Source organism: Boleophthalmus pectinirostris, unplaced genomic scaffold (genome assembly GCF_026225935.1).
Source record: "Boleophthalmus pectinirostris isolate CB_2022bp ecotype Guang Dong unplaced genomic scaffold, ASM2622593v1 HiC_scaffold_7, whole genome shotgun sequence".
Lineage (NCBI taxonomy): Eukaryota > Metazoa > Chordata > Actinopteri > Gobiiformes > Gobiidae > Boleophthalmus > Boleophthalmus pectinirostris.
The window spans coordinates 41,327,900-41,341,965 of NW_026571473.1; the positions used below are offsets into that span (position 1 = coordinate 41,327,900).

A 14,066-nucleotide genomic window follows, 5' to 3' on the forward strand; every position below is an offset into this window, starting at 1 on the left:
GTGATGGAAGATGGAGCTCGGCCCGACCGGAGCTTAGATCGTCTGAGCTTTTTAATCTGAGAAATAATAAAAACATAAAATGGATACATGTTTTCCTCTGCTACATCCGAGAGCACCACCCGCCGCGCGGTCGCCGGCGGCAATGCGAAACCAAACCATGAGCTGCGTGCGAGACGACTGTAGGACAGAAGACGAGAGACAGGGGGCGCTACACGGAGGCGTGGGCCCGCACCGACACGGGGAGACGGGCAGAGGGCGCCGCTCACCAACGCCGTGGAGTCTCCGGCGGGAACGCGGATACAACTCCCAAACATAACGAACACCCGCCCATCCCCGCGCCGCCCCAGCACCCCGATCCGGGTCAAACGAAGGCGGAGGGCGGTCGAACCCGGGTGAAGCGCATCCCAAGCCTCAGCAGCAGAGAACAAGAAGAGGAGGAGAAGAAGAAGAAGATTAGAGGAGCAGCGTCTTTTTCTGGAGGAAGAGAAAACATGGTAACTCGGATTTGTACAAACTGCCTTGGAACTGAAAGACCTTGAGCTGCTTTTGGAAACGGCGGCTTCGCGTGTGACGTTTGGGGCAGCGGTCCAAGGCCGGTTCTGTCCAAGGCACGGCCCGCGGACTTTCCTCCGGTCTGTGGAGTCTTTTTTTATCACAGCACAACTTTGCTAAAACGAAAGCTATGAGACATTACCAGCACCGCGCTAATCTGAAGTGTCTGCGATTTATTTTTTTCCTAATTTTTCTGAACTTGAAACTCCGGGTGGGTTTGTGGGTCGATTCTCTCTTTGCTTCTGCGTTTTAAATGACAAACCCCGAAGGGAGCTGCGTGCATGTTTATCTCGACTTAAAAAGCAAAAATCAGCGAGTAAAAAAAAAAAGCGCAGGAGGTTCAAGCACAACTTAAGGCAGGCGAGAGGAGAGAGGCCATATTTTCTACGCTTCAGGGCTCGAAACTCCAAGCCAGTCCAACCTGCACGAGTGTGGAGCATGAAAGTGTAAATTTTTTGGGAGTTTGTTAGAGCAGATCAGGTTCCTGCAGATGTTTTTCAAAGGTCGCAAAGAAGAGCGAACGGAGACGGAGCAGAGACGGCGAATGTGTGGATCGTTTTCAGTAAAGGCCGCCACACGCAACAAGGAGAATTTGCACGATTTTGGCGGCGATTTCTTCTCCACGCGACCCGACTTTTTGACTTTGTGTGTGTGGTATCGGTATCACGGTCGGATCGTAAACACCGAACATCAGAAACGCTGCGATAACAGACGATAAAACGGAGCGTCAGGGGCAGAAGGAGCGAGACACGAACTCGGGAAATGCAAAAATAATGAGAAGACTTTATTCCCCTCACCTCTTTTAAAGTTATAAATTTAAACTGCAGCGTCTCGTCCACATTATCCATAGAATTTGTCTGGAAATAATAAACAAAATGGCGCTGTGAATCCAATTTTTTTTACGTTGTTGAAAAGTAAAAAGGCCGGAGTAGTTCCCCTCGTGTGTTTGTTTACATCCACACGGCGCACGGATCGAGCTGAAACTGCAGATTAACGGCAGAGATTCTACTTCCTGTGGACTTTATCTCCAATCGTTTACGCTTTAAAAATCCTGTATCGGAAGTTTTGCTCCACATTTTACAAATAATAACGACACAGATTTGACTCGTGTCGAAATTACGAGTGCGGTTATCGCGATTATTTTGGTCAATATTGAAATCACGATTAGTTTTTAGTTACACGATGCATTTATTCAGCGTTTCTCTCTCATAAAAACACTTTGTTATTGATAATTTACGCAAAACTTTCAAACTGAAAATAAATATCAGCTACAAATATGAACCTTAAAACAGTTTTGCGACGTATAAAACATAAAACGTGTCCAAAATAAACACTATATCCAGCTGTTCTACAATCTCTATGCTTGAAAACTAAAATAAATATACTGATTTATATTTAAAAAAAATCCCAAAATAAAGTTTGTTAAGCTTTAAATTTCAAGTTTCAACTCGATTATTTGAGTTTGGAGATCGTTTTGACGAGATCGCACTCACGGCTTCTTATCCTGTGGTCCGCAGACAGATCCCGCTGCAGTCTTTGCGATCGGAGATTTAAAGTCTCGTAAGATTCTCCTCAGGTCTGTTTAAAAATCTTTTGAGTCGGAAAAATCCTGTCGTGTGGCGGCCTTTAAAAGCCATTTCCAGGTGACAAAAACTGAATCGTGAGCCCTGATTATCTGATATTTTGGTGATTTTCGTGGTTCTTTTCCTCTGCGTTTGACCCGTTCTTCAGTGTCTCCGGGTTAAACGTGTCGGGAGCAGTGGGACCATCTCCAGATCTCGGTCTAGTCTTGGTCTGGACCGTCTTACCTGGAGGACTTGACGTGTTTTGTCGTGTTTGCATGAAAACCAAATCGAATGTAGAACCTTCTTCCTGAATTACGTGGTGTTTTGTTTTTGTTTGTTTTTTTGGTTGGTGCCAATACTACAGCTCCGTGCTCACCTGCTCCTCCCATTGGCCGGGCTCGGTCAGTGTCCGTGTGAGTGACAGGTGGGTTCGGCCAATCACAGCGAAGCGAGGTCATCGAAAAAAAAGAATCTTCAGGCTCAAAGAAAATGGTGACTTTTTTTTACATTTTTTGCCCACAGACATCCAAAAACTACACCATACTTAAACGTGCGCTGTGTAACTTTTCGTTTCTGGGGTCCGTCGCTTGCTCGTTTCTATGGATACGTCGTTGCTCTGCCTGGAATGTTCCGCAGTGTGACTTTAAACAGCTCTACTTTACATTTATTCAATTACAGGTGGATTTTTAGCTCAAAAAACCCCGCCGAAAACCGAAAAATAACAGGGATTGTGACTGAACGGCGTCGCCTCTCCACAGATCTGACCTGTACCTTGGTCTCTGTGACGATAGACAACCAGGTGACGGACTCTCCTCCAGGAAAGTTACGCAATGCACCTTTAATTTTAGATATAACCAGAATGATGCAGACTTACTGCAAAATTATAAAAGTATGAATTGAGAATACATTTTTAAACTCAATCTGGGTTCATCTTGTGGCCTAAAGCTTCACCATGTAACTTTTCTGGTTGTCTCCTTGGAGATTTTACCGTTTTTACCTGAAATATTCCGAAGTATGGCATTAGACGTGTCGCTTTTATTGAGTTATGTGTTTGAATTCCGTCAAAAATACCTAGAAAAACATGAATTCTGACTGTGAGCTTGGATGCCTCTCCGCAGATCTGACCCGCACCTTGGTCCGGTTTGGTCTCGATGAAGATAGAAAGGTTTAAAGCCATATTACGGAACATTCCAGACAAAGCAGTAACTATAACTCCGTTCAGAAAAGCGTTTTGACAGATCCAACGCAGAAAAAAGTTACACAATTTGCCTAGAAAATTTATAAAAATTGTTGGTTTTTAGTCAAAATTTTCGAGTAAAACTGTTTGGAGACCACAACTTTTGAGGAAACATCTGCAGAACCTTTTTGAAATGGATTTACAGACTTCAACTTTTACAAACGAACGCCGATTTACTCAAAGGGCAAACGTTTCCTACCACACGAGCTCATTTTACAGCCTTCTCAACGCTTTCGATTTACTACTCTCCAAAAAAACAACACAAAAATCAACAAAAAAAAAAGAAAAAAACCTGTGTAGACGATTACACAATTTCTACGCCAACGAACCGTGAATGCTGAACCGAAGCCAGTGCCTCTAACCAAAAGCGTCCGGGCGGGCGTGTGAATGTAGAGCACAGAGACCCTCCCTCCTCCGCCGACTCGGCATCGCGGGGGTTCGGTCCGTGCACAGACGATTTCGCCCGCGTCACGTAAATCCTTTCGTAGAATCCTTTCGTTTGTGGGGTTTTTGAAGTGCATATGACCGGTTTCCGTAGTTTCGTGTCAGTTAAAAGTCGGAGAATACTCAAAATAACGGACTCTCGTGAGGTTTAAGTCGGGTTTGTAGTAGTGTCCTCGGCAAAAACAGAGCTGGAGTTGTGTTTTGTTTCGTTTGTTTCTTTTTTATGAGTCAAAATGTCATGAAGCGATTTTTCGAGTTTAGTTCAGTAAAAATTGGCAGTTCCAGAGCTGAAATTGTCCAAATGATTCTTGGGAAGATCAACATGAGTCAGTATAGTCACGTTTTCTTCGCGTTTTGGTAGTTTTTAAGCAGCTTTTTTCTTTTTTACCCAAACAAATTACGCTCTCTTCACCTGGGCTGGGTATTATTAAGAAGTTGGCGATACGATACAAACCTCGATACAGTGAGTTTTAGATTCGATACGATATATTTGAAATCGTTTCGAAACGCTTCAGTCAAAAATAAAGACTAAATTAGGAGTCATTAGAAGCCAGCAGTAGAATTATACGTATCGTCGGGCCGAGTGGGACCAAAAAAACGTCCCTGGACCCACAGTCGAGCGGCCGTTCTGGACTTTTCTAGAATGTTCCAGATTGCCAGTTTGTCCCCGAGTTATTTATCTTGAATAACTTAAATGATCACTAACATTGTGCACTAAATAAACGTGTGAACATCAAACTGTACCCGATCTAAAGCCGTGGCTCGTAGATTTAATACATTTCTTGTGACGGTGAAAATGAGGAGCTCTTTGGCATTTTTATTTTGTAAAAGGAGCAAAAAAGGTTTGGATAAATCATGTCTGTGATTCTAAAAGTCTTTGTTAAACCACTTCTTCTTGTGCAAAGTTCATATGAAACACAAACATTTTAATCATCAAAACAGTGAAAATGTCAAACAAGTTTCGTTCCTCTAAACAAGCAACGAAAATGAAGCTGTAACAAAATAATTTACTAAAATATCCCCCCAAAAAACTCTTGGGGACATATCGATACTATATAATCACATTGAACGATACGATATTTCAATATTTATGCACATCCCTAATCGTCAACAGGGCTGTGATTCGTTAAGTTGCCACGATACGTTACTTTTTTCGATACAGTGCACTTTTGATTCAGTACAATTCGATACGATATATTTCAAATTGATTTGATATGATTCAATACTAAATAAATACTAAATCATGTCTGTGATACTAAAAGTCTTTGTGAAACCACTTAGTTCATTTGAAACACAAACATTTTAATCCTCAAAACAGTGAAAATGTCAAATGAAAAACTGTAACAAAATGATTTAGTCTAATAAACCAAAAAAAAAAAAATACTCTTAGCGATATATCGAAACAGCAGCCCACGATATCGATACTGCATCATCACATTAAACAATAAGATATAATCGATATTTCAATATTTTTGCACACCCCTAATCGTCAATAGGGCTGTGATTCGTCAAGTTGCCGATACGTTGCAATGATACGATATGTTTTTCGATACAGTGCACTTTTGATTCAGTAGAATTTGATACGATATATTTTTAATTGATTCAGTTCTGTGAAAAATAAAGTTTAATTCATGTCTGTGACACTAAAAGCCTGTGTGTTTCAGATGAACTTTGCACAAAAAGTGGTTTAACAAACATTTTAATCATCAAAACGGTAAAAATGTCAAATGTGTCGCATAAATAAGTTTCCTTCCGCTAAACAAGCAACAAAATTGAAGCTCTATAACAAAATAATTGAGTAAAATTCATCAAAAAATCCTCTTGGCGATATATCGATAAAACAGCCCGTGATATCGATATTGTATCATCACATTAAACGATACGATATTTCGATATGTCAGTATTTTTGCACACCCCTAATCGTCAATAGGGCTGTGATTCGTCAAGTTGCCGATAAGTTGCCAGAATGCGATACGTTTTTCGATACCGTGCACTTTTGATTCAGTACAATTCGATACGATATGATTCGATTCAGTTCCGTGAAAAATAAAGTCTAAATCATGTTAAATCACTTCTTATGCAAAGTTAAAAAGAAACACAAACATTTTAATCATCAAAACAGCGAAAAAGGTCAAATGTGTCGCATAAAAATAGTCTCGGCGATACATCGATACTGAATCATCACATAAAACGATACGATACGTCGGTATTTCAATATTTTTGTGCACCTCTGCTCTTTATTATTGGTCAAAAATAGAGACATTTGGGACATTTTTTGTATAAAACTGGGACAAATTAGTGGTTTTGTGTAAATCTGCTGAGACGGGGGCTCAAAACTGGGACTGTCCCGGGTCAATATGGAGTTTAAAAACACAGTGGAGCACTTCCTGTATTCCCTCGTAACCTCAGCCTAAACGTACAGTGTTTGTGTGGAAAAAAACGACAACTCCAGGTCTGTTTGCGACGAAGAAACGACATTAAAACATCGGAAAACGTCGTAATACGGAACCTCGAAGTGGCATTTTTTATGGAGAAAAGTTGAGAAGAAAAGAACAAAAATCCCGAAGTAGCGACGCGTTTTAAAACTTTAAAAACGCGCAAGGACAGACTTTTTCTGACACGTTAAACCTTCATTTAACAAAATAAAAGTGTAGTTATTTATTTGTGTGAGTGGAATCAGAACTTCTGCGTAATTTATTCCCGTTTTGACGCTTGTTCGTTAAGTTTCGTCAAGAAGTAAAACCATAAACGTCGACAAAATCACAAAACGACGTGAGATTTTTACACTATGTTCGCAAATTTAAAAATGTTTTAGTGAAATTTAACGCCCGGACCCGTCATATGCACTTAAACGCCACGAACTCGTGTTTTAAAAATAGAATTCCCGCCTTTTCCCGTCGCGTTTCGTTGAACTCGTCGCCGTAGGAATGACGCTTAGCCGGTCAGCCGCTTTATTTTGCTACTTTCCGGCGATTGTAATGTCGTTTTTTTGCTTTTTTTTTTCTCTTCTCGATAAGAATGTACCATATTTTCAGACGCAGACAATCACGCCGTCGGGAAAACACGGAAAACGTGACGGCCTCGTTGGAAAGTGGCTCGTTTATGTAACTTTTAGCTTTAAAGGGACATGTTGCTTTTCCGTAGAGTTAGACCGGAGTTGTGCTGTGGACTTTGGGGTAGATTTTAATTCTTCTTATTATTCTTTAGGTTCCGTATTGAAATCAGTGGGCTAGAGTAATTATAGTTTACCATTCTGGACGAGTTCCTTATTTTGCAGTGAAGTTCCAGCTTTGATTCTCCTTGTAACTGATTCAATAAAAGCGAAACATGCAACAAACACGCTTTTTGTTTTTGTTTTTATGTGTTCATTTATTGCAAAATCATTAAATTACACACAAACTTCAATATATGTATGTACAATTTGTCTTTGTTGTCTAAAATATTACACAGTTTCAGGTGTTTTGAGACTGAAAACCACATGAGCAGATTTTCAAAATAAAAAAACTGGGGCACTCTTAATTTCTGGAGGTTGGTGATAATAAAATTGTGAAACGAGTGCGGAATTAAAGAGAATTATTTTGCTCTCTGGTCATTCGTGACGAAAATGAGTCAGTTTAGTCAGGTTTTTTGTGTGTTTTGGTCGTTTTTAAGCAGCTTTTTTGTATTTTTCATAAACAAATGATAGTTTATGCCTCTTTTTTACTATTGGAAGGGATGAAATTTGTCAAAAATTGGGACAATTCTTGGATAAATTTGCCAGAACAGGGGACTCTGGGGATTTTGAATTTTAAATACTGCTGAATTTCTCCCAATTTTTAACTCTGAAAAAACATTTTTGATATTTTAGTTACTGAAAAAGTATACTTAAAATGTCACCTTTTAAATATTCAGTACAGATCTTTTCACATCCTCAAACTGAACAGTCAAACTACAGAGTAAAAATTCACAGCAAAGATCCAAGACGCCAAAACAGAAGCATTGATCCTGTGAAGAGGACAGAGGTGGTTTCCTATTGGCCAGACAAGTCAAACTCAGGCCCAGGGGCCAAATTTGGCCTGTGATATAATTATATTTGGCCCGCAAGATCATATTAAATCTGTATTAGAGCTGCCCACCGCCTACAGATCGACTATAGAGACATGACTTATTTAAAATGTTATTTTATATTCTGTTTGTTCTGGATTCAATGTTTAAGCAAAATTATTACTAAACATTTTAATAAGAAAAGGTTTAACTTTACATATCTCGAAAGAAGAGAAAACATGCAGATGTTTTTTGCAAATTTTTCAATAAATATTTAGTTTGGCCCACGACTTAATCCCAGTTTTAAATTTTGGCTCAATGTGAGTTTGACTCTTGTGCTATTGGCTGTTCTCATCTGTGGGCGGGGTTTGACATTATAATGAGGTGAATTCTGACCAATCAGATCGCTCCAGTGCACCGTTTTCTGTTTGTTACTAGGTTAGATCGGATCACTGTGAAATTTTTCACTATGAATTTTAGACTCTGAAGTGTAAAATCCCTCAGTCGTCCAGGCAAATTCAATCTCAACTGGACAAAAGTTTATTCAGGTTGAATGTTTCGCCGCTCATCCAAACTGTTTCAGTTCTTCGGTTCTGAACTGAACTGAAGCAGCTTGGATGAGTTTAAAAGTTCTACATATCACAAAATAATGGACTGGTGAGGTTTAAGTCATGTTCTAACGCTGTTCCCTCAAAAACAAAAACAGAGCTGGAGTTGTTTTGTTTCATTCACACGTTTGAGTAAAACTATTATGAGTGTTTACATCTCCAGTTTAATTTGAGACGGGGACAGTGCACAATCTACATGAACCTCAACAGGAGAGAGGTTTGTTCCAGGTCGTAGCAGCAGAGCTCATGTCCACCTGTCGTCTCTGGGCAGGTTCATGTTACACTTCATGCTTTGTTCCACCTCGTGATGTCATGAAGCTGTAGTTTTCCAGTGAACATCTCTTTTTTAGGTTTAATTCAAAAGTGATTGGATAATTTCACTTTTGGAATCGCCAAACAATTCTAGTCTAAACCAGGTCTGTGTGGAGTTTGAAAACACCACGAAGGACGTCCCGTTTGACCAAATTTGTTGAGTTTGAGAGAAGAACTCGAGAGTAAATCTGCAGGTTTGAGAGTTTAAACTTGTGAGCGAAAAAAAACACAACTCCAGGTTTGTTTGTGACGAGGAAACGACATTTTACATTAGAAAAAGGCACAAAATGGGCTCTTAAAGTCTATGGTCTTCAGTGAAATCCAGATTTAAATCTCAGCTCTGTTTTTAAGTTGATTTAGAAAAGCACAATAGCGCCCCCTGTCCTCAGAGTCTTTAACCTCAGAGTCTTTAACCTCAGGTCCAGAGTCCAGTGTCATTTTGCTGCAGCTTTGGCCTTGTTCTTCTTTTGTCTCTCTCGCCGTTTCCGGATGTTTTTTTTGATTTGGGCTTTTTTCTGTTTTTCCATCGTTTCCTGGATCTTTTCCTTAAACTTTCTCTTCTGACTCCGGATCTTCTCCAGCTCGGCTTTCCTCTTCGCCTCCAAGTCCGGGTCCTGGAAAAAACAGATGAAGTGTTTAAGGGCCATTAGTTAAAACTCGTACAGAAAATCAGAAACTAAAACAATCCGTGTGTCATTCGGTTTTCAAAATAAAACCAAAAATAAGAAAAATAAAAAACTATGATTATAGACAACGATTCGTTTTTTCAGTTTTTGATTTTGTGTTTAAATGAAAAATGGAAAAAACAGATAAAGGACTGAACCAGGACTAAACCGATCTCAGTCCCAGTCTTGGTCCTGGTCTCAATCTTGGTCCCGGTTCCAGCCCCGGTCTCAGTCCCGTCCTGGTCTCAATCCTGGTCCTGGTCCCGGTCTCAGTCCCAGTCCGGTTCTGATCTCAGCTCCAGTTTTAGCCCCGGTCTCAGTCCCGTCCTGGTCTCAATCCTGGTCCTGGTCCCGGTCTCAGTCCCAGTCCGGTTCTGATCTCAGCTCCAGTTTTAGCCCCGGTCTCAGTCCCGTCCTGGTCTCAATCCTGATCTTGGTCCCAGTCTCAGTCCTGGTCTGGTCCTGTCCTGGTCTCAACCCCGGTCTGATCTTGGTCTGGACCTAATCACAGTCCTGGTCTAAGTCCCGGTCTCAGTCCCGATCACCCGACAGTCTATGCGGGCCCATCTCGACGTCCAGTCCTGGTCCAGTCCTGTTTCAGTCCTGGTTTAGACTTGGTTTAGTCCTTGTTTTAGTCCTGGTTTTAATCCAGTTTTACTCCAGTTTTAGACCTAGTTTAGTTCAGTTTTCGTCCAGTTTTCGTTCTGGTTTAGTCCGTTATCCATTTTTTCCATTTTTCATTTAAACAAAATATCAAAAACTGAAAAAACGAATCATTATCTGTTTTTTTCATTTTGGTTTTGAAGAAGAAAATAATTAAGTTTTTTCATTTTCTTATTTTTGGTTTTATTTTGAAAAACGAATGAACGAACAACACACGGATTTAAAACTGGTATCGAAACTAGTTTAGAACCTAAAACCTAAAAACCCTGAGCCAGATTTTAAATAATAAGTTGTATTTAAGTATAAACAGAGAGATTCTCGTCAGTTCTTGCCTTTCCCTCCAGGATCAGCTGCTTCCTTTTGTTGATTTCTCTTTTCTCGTCAAAATCCGACGCCTCCAGTTTCTGTCGAGCAAAAAAATAATAATCAAAAACACAAAAAACATTTCAAACTCTCCTGTTTTATTCTGCAGAAAAATAGAAAAACTCTGCGACTTCTGATGCTCGAAAGGTTTGGAAAATACAGAATTTGTCAGTTCATGTTTCGGTGTTTTTGTTAAATCTCAGGACGCACCGATACCGATACTGGTCCAGGTATCGGTTCGCTCGATATCCTGGTGTTTTTTTTTTTATTGGAGGTAATAAAATAGAAAATGTTGTCCCAGATTTCTGCAGTGAAAACAAACGTCAACGCGCTGAAACATTTCTAAAGGTTTATAAGAAAAAGAGGAAAAGAGGACGTACGATTTCACACTCGCGTCTCGTCACGTTCACTTGGGTCAGGATTTTATTCACTTCTTTTTCGTCGACCGGAAACTCCTTCAGTTTGGTCTCTGCACAGACACGAGAGAAAGAGGGAAGAAGAGGAGGTGAGGAGAGAAAAGAGGAGGAGAGAAGTGGAGAGAAAAGAGGAAGAGATAAAGCAGAGAAGAGGAGGAGGTTGAGAGAAGAGGAAGAAGAGAAGGGGAGAGAAGAGAGAGAAGAGGAGGAGATAAGGCAGGAGAGGAGGAGGAAAGAGAAGAGGAGGAAGAAAGAGAGAAGGTTGTGAGAAGAGGAGGAGGAGGAGAGAAGAGGAGAGGAGGAGGAAGAGAGAAGAGGAGGAAGAAAGAGAAGGTTGTGAGAAGAGGAGAGAGGAGAGGAGGAGGAAAGAGAGGAGGAGGTTGTGAGAAGAGGAGGAAGAAGAGAGGAGCGCATGAGAACGGGGGGAGAGAAGAGAGTAGAAGAGGAGGAAGAGAGAAAAGAGAAGAGTAGGAGAAAGACAGGAGGGCATGAGAAGAGGAGGAAAGAGTGAAGAGAAGAAAGAGGAGAGAAGAGGAGGAGGTTGTGAGAAGAGGAAGAAGAAGAGAAGGGAAGAGAAGAGAGAGAAGTGGAGGTGAGAAGAGAGAGCAGGAGGAAAGGTGAGAAGAAGAGAGATGAGAGAAAAAGTGGTGAGAAGAGGAAGAGAGAAGAAGAGATAAGAGAGAGAAGAGGAGGTGAGAAGAGGAGGAGATAAGGCAGGAGAGGAGGAAAGAGGAGGGCGTGAGAGGAGGAGGAAAGAAGAGGAGGAAGAGGAGGAAGAGAGAGAAGGTTGTGAGAAGAGGAAGAGGAGAGGAGGAGGAAGAGAGGAGGGCGTGAGAAAAGGAATAGAGAAGAGGAGGAGGAGAGAAGAGGAGGAGGAGGAGGAGGTGTGTAGAAGACAGATGTACATCAGGACTCACGTGTGTTTTGTTCGATGGATTGAACCAGGTGAATGTCGTACTGAGTCACTAAAGTGATGGAGACGCCGTTTCTCCCTGAAAAACACAAAAACAAACACGAGGAGATGAAGAAGAAGAAGAAGAAGAGATGAAGAAGAGAAAGACACAAACATAAAACCACAGAAACATGAAGTGATGAACACAAACACCCAAACAGGAAGCAGCTGGAAAGTCCCACTGAATTGTTCCTTTATCAAACTAAGTTCATTGAGATACAAATATTTAAAAATAATAATAATAAAATAAATTGTCATTACTTACTGAACACGCACAAGTTACAATCTACCTCAACACATTTGTTCATTCATACAAAAAACATGCAAAAATGATGTGCAGCAAATATTTCAGGATTTTATCTGACATTTAAATGAAATACAGAGTTAAAACCTTCTTCAAAATGATTCTGAAGTGTGAACGGCTCAACTACAGCTAATCACTGACTTTTTCAAATAAAACATGTTTGCCCTAACATGCCTTATTTTTCATTTTTATTCATTTTTGCAATTTTTTTCTTCTCTTTTCTTCTTCTAGAAGGGAAAAAAAAGTAAATATATAAATTGTGTGAAGGCTTGGACTCAGGACACTGTTGATGTGAATTGATTTGTAGCAATAAAAGTAAAAAAAAAAAAAAAAAAAGTGTTTCTGAATTATTTTTGAACAAATTCTGTAGTTTTCTAAGTTTCTTTGTGTTGCTCTGTTTACAAATTATGTTCATGACAGGTAAAGAAATAATGAAGATTTCCTCCCAAATCAACAGTTACAGAGGCTCTGGGAGATGGGGAACACAAAAAAATGATTTAAAATAAGATTTCATAGTAAAGTTCTGTGAGTAAATGAGGATTATATTGAATAAATGTGTGCGGCTTCAAGAAGATCAGTAAAATGACATAAACAAGACCTGACGTTTGGTCTGGTACTTTCACATTTCATTTTATTCTGATTCTAAAAGCTGATTTTATAATGAAGAACCTCACACTGACGAGGCGGCGAGAACGTCCCCCCACCCTCTTGGGCACATTCCTCCCGAGAGAATGGGACGTGTGAGCCGGGACTTTGGAGCCAGTGGGACGTTCGAGCCGAGATTCACACAAACACAGAAATATTGTGGATGTGTCAAAATGATTGGACTGTGTTTTACCTGCTCGCGCCGTCCTGCCGACTCGGTGGATGTAGATTTTGGGGAGACCCGGGGTGTTGTGGTTGATGACGACCTGCACCGCAGGGATGTCCAGACCTCTGCACACGGCACACACGAGGGGTCAGAGGTCACACACTATTTCCATGTAAACTCAAAGGAGAAGATTTAACCCACTGACGCCGGATGCTGCGCAGCGCTGAGTCTCCTGTCGGTTCTGGATTGTCTGGTGATCAGTGTAACTGGTAAAGGCGGAGCCACATGGGGGGGGGCGTGTCCTCCTCTCGCTTCATTCACTCCCACAGAGACGCAAAACTGCCGGAGCTGCACTGTCGCGTTAAACCTTCTTTATTGTGTCGTATTATTTCTCCATTGAAAAATAATCCTAATATAATAATTATAATTAATAATCCTAAATAAACATGGTCAAACACAAATGTCTGTGTCTTCACTGTCATTGTCACTGTCAGCATTTTTGTGTTTGACCATGTTTATTTGTTACACGACACAGCGACATGGCTCCTGTTACAGGAGCGTCTGGAGCAGTGAACAGATCAAGTGTTTGAGCTGCGTTCATGCGCCGCAGTAAAGAACAACGTCTGTTACTTCAAACCAGGTCTTGATGGGAAAATGTGCGGGACAGTTGGATTATTTTTCAATGGAGAAATAATGCGCCACGATAAAGAAGGTTTAACGCGACAGTGCAGCTCCGGCAGTTTTGCGTCTCTGTGGGAGTGAATGAAGCGAGAGGAGGACACGCCCCCCATGTGGCTCCGCCTTTACCAGTTACACTGATCACCAGACAATCCAGAACCGACAGGAGACTCAGCGCTGCGCAGCATCCGGCGTCAATGTGTTAATAATGAACTATTTAACTCAGAACAATTCATTCACAGTGCAGCTTTAAAAATCGTTGTATTGATCTGGACCAAAACCTCGGCCTGTACTTTTATTAAAACTCTGGTCTTGATTCTCTGACCTGGCGGCGACGTCGGTGGCGATCAGGATCCTGTACACACTCGCCTTGAACTTGGCCAGATTCGCAAACCGTTGTTTCTGGAGAAAAAAATTAAAATAAACAACATGACAACAATAAAATGACACTATTATTACATTACTTTGCTCAT

The 14,066-nt window shown here is 40.9% G+C and overlaps 2 protein-coding genes across 3 annotated transcripts in view; one reads left to right on the forward strand and one right to left on the reverse strand.

The window, feature by feature from the left end:
• The window catches only part of LOC110170500 (regulator of nonsense transcripts 1-like), a 39,025-nt gene extending 31,890 nt beyond the window's left edge, over nt 1-7,135 (forward strand). For both annotated transcript variants that reach the window (XM_020936154.2, XM_020936155.2), the window contains exon 24: nt 1-7,135. The gene's annotated coding sequence lies outside the window, so the exon portion shown is untranslated.
• ddx49 (DEAD (Asp-Glu-Ala-Asp) box polypeptide 49) overlaps nt 5,466-14,066 on the reverse strand; it is a 23,960-nt gene continuing 15,359 nt past the window's right edge. The window contains exons 8-13 of the mRNA XM_020936156.2: nt 13,919-13,995; nt 12,943-13,040; nt 11,766-11,840; nt 10,813-10,901; nt 10,402-10,473; nt 5,466-9,355 (exon numbers count right to left, since the gene is read on the reverse strand). Coding sequence (XP_020791815.2) covers nt 9,176-9,355; nt 10,402-10,473; nt 10,813-10,901; nt 11,766-11,840; nt 12,943-13,040; nt 13,919-13,995 — 591 coding nt within the window. The 3' untranslated portion in view covers nt 5,466-9,175. The remainder of the gene's footprint in view (nt 9,356-10,401; nt 10,474-10,812; nt 10,902-11,765; nt 11,841-12,942; nt 13,041-13,918; nt 13,996-14,066) is intronic.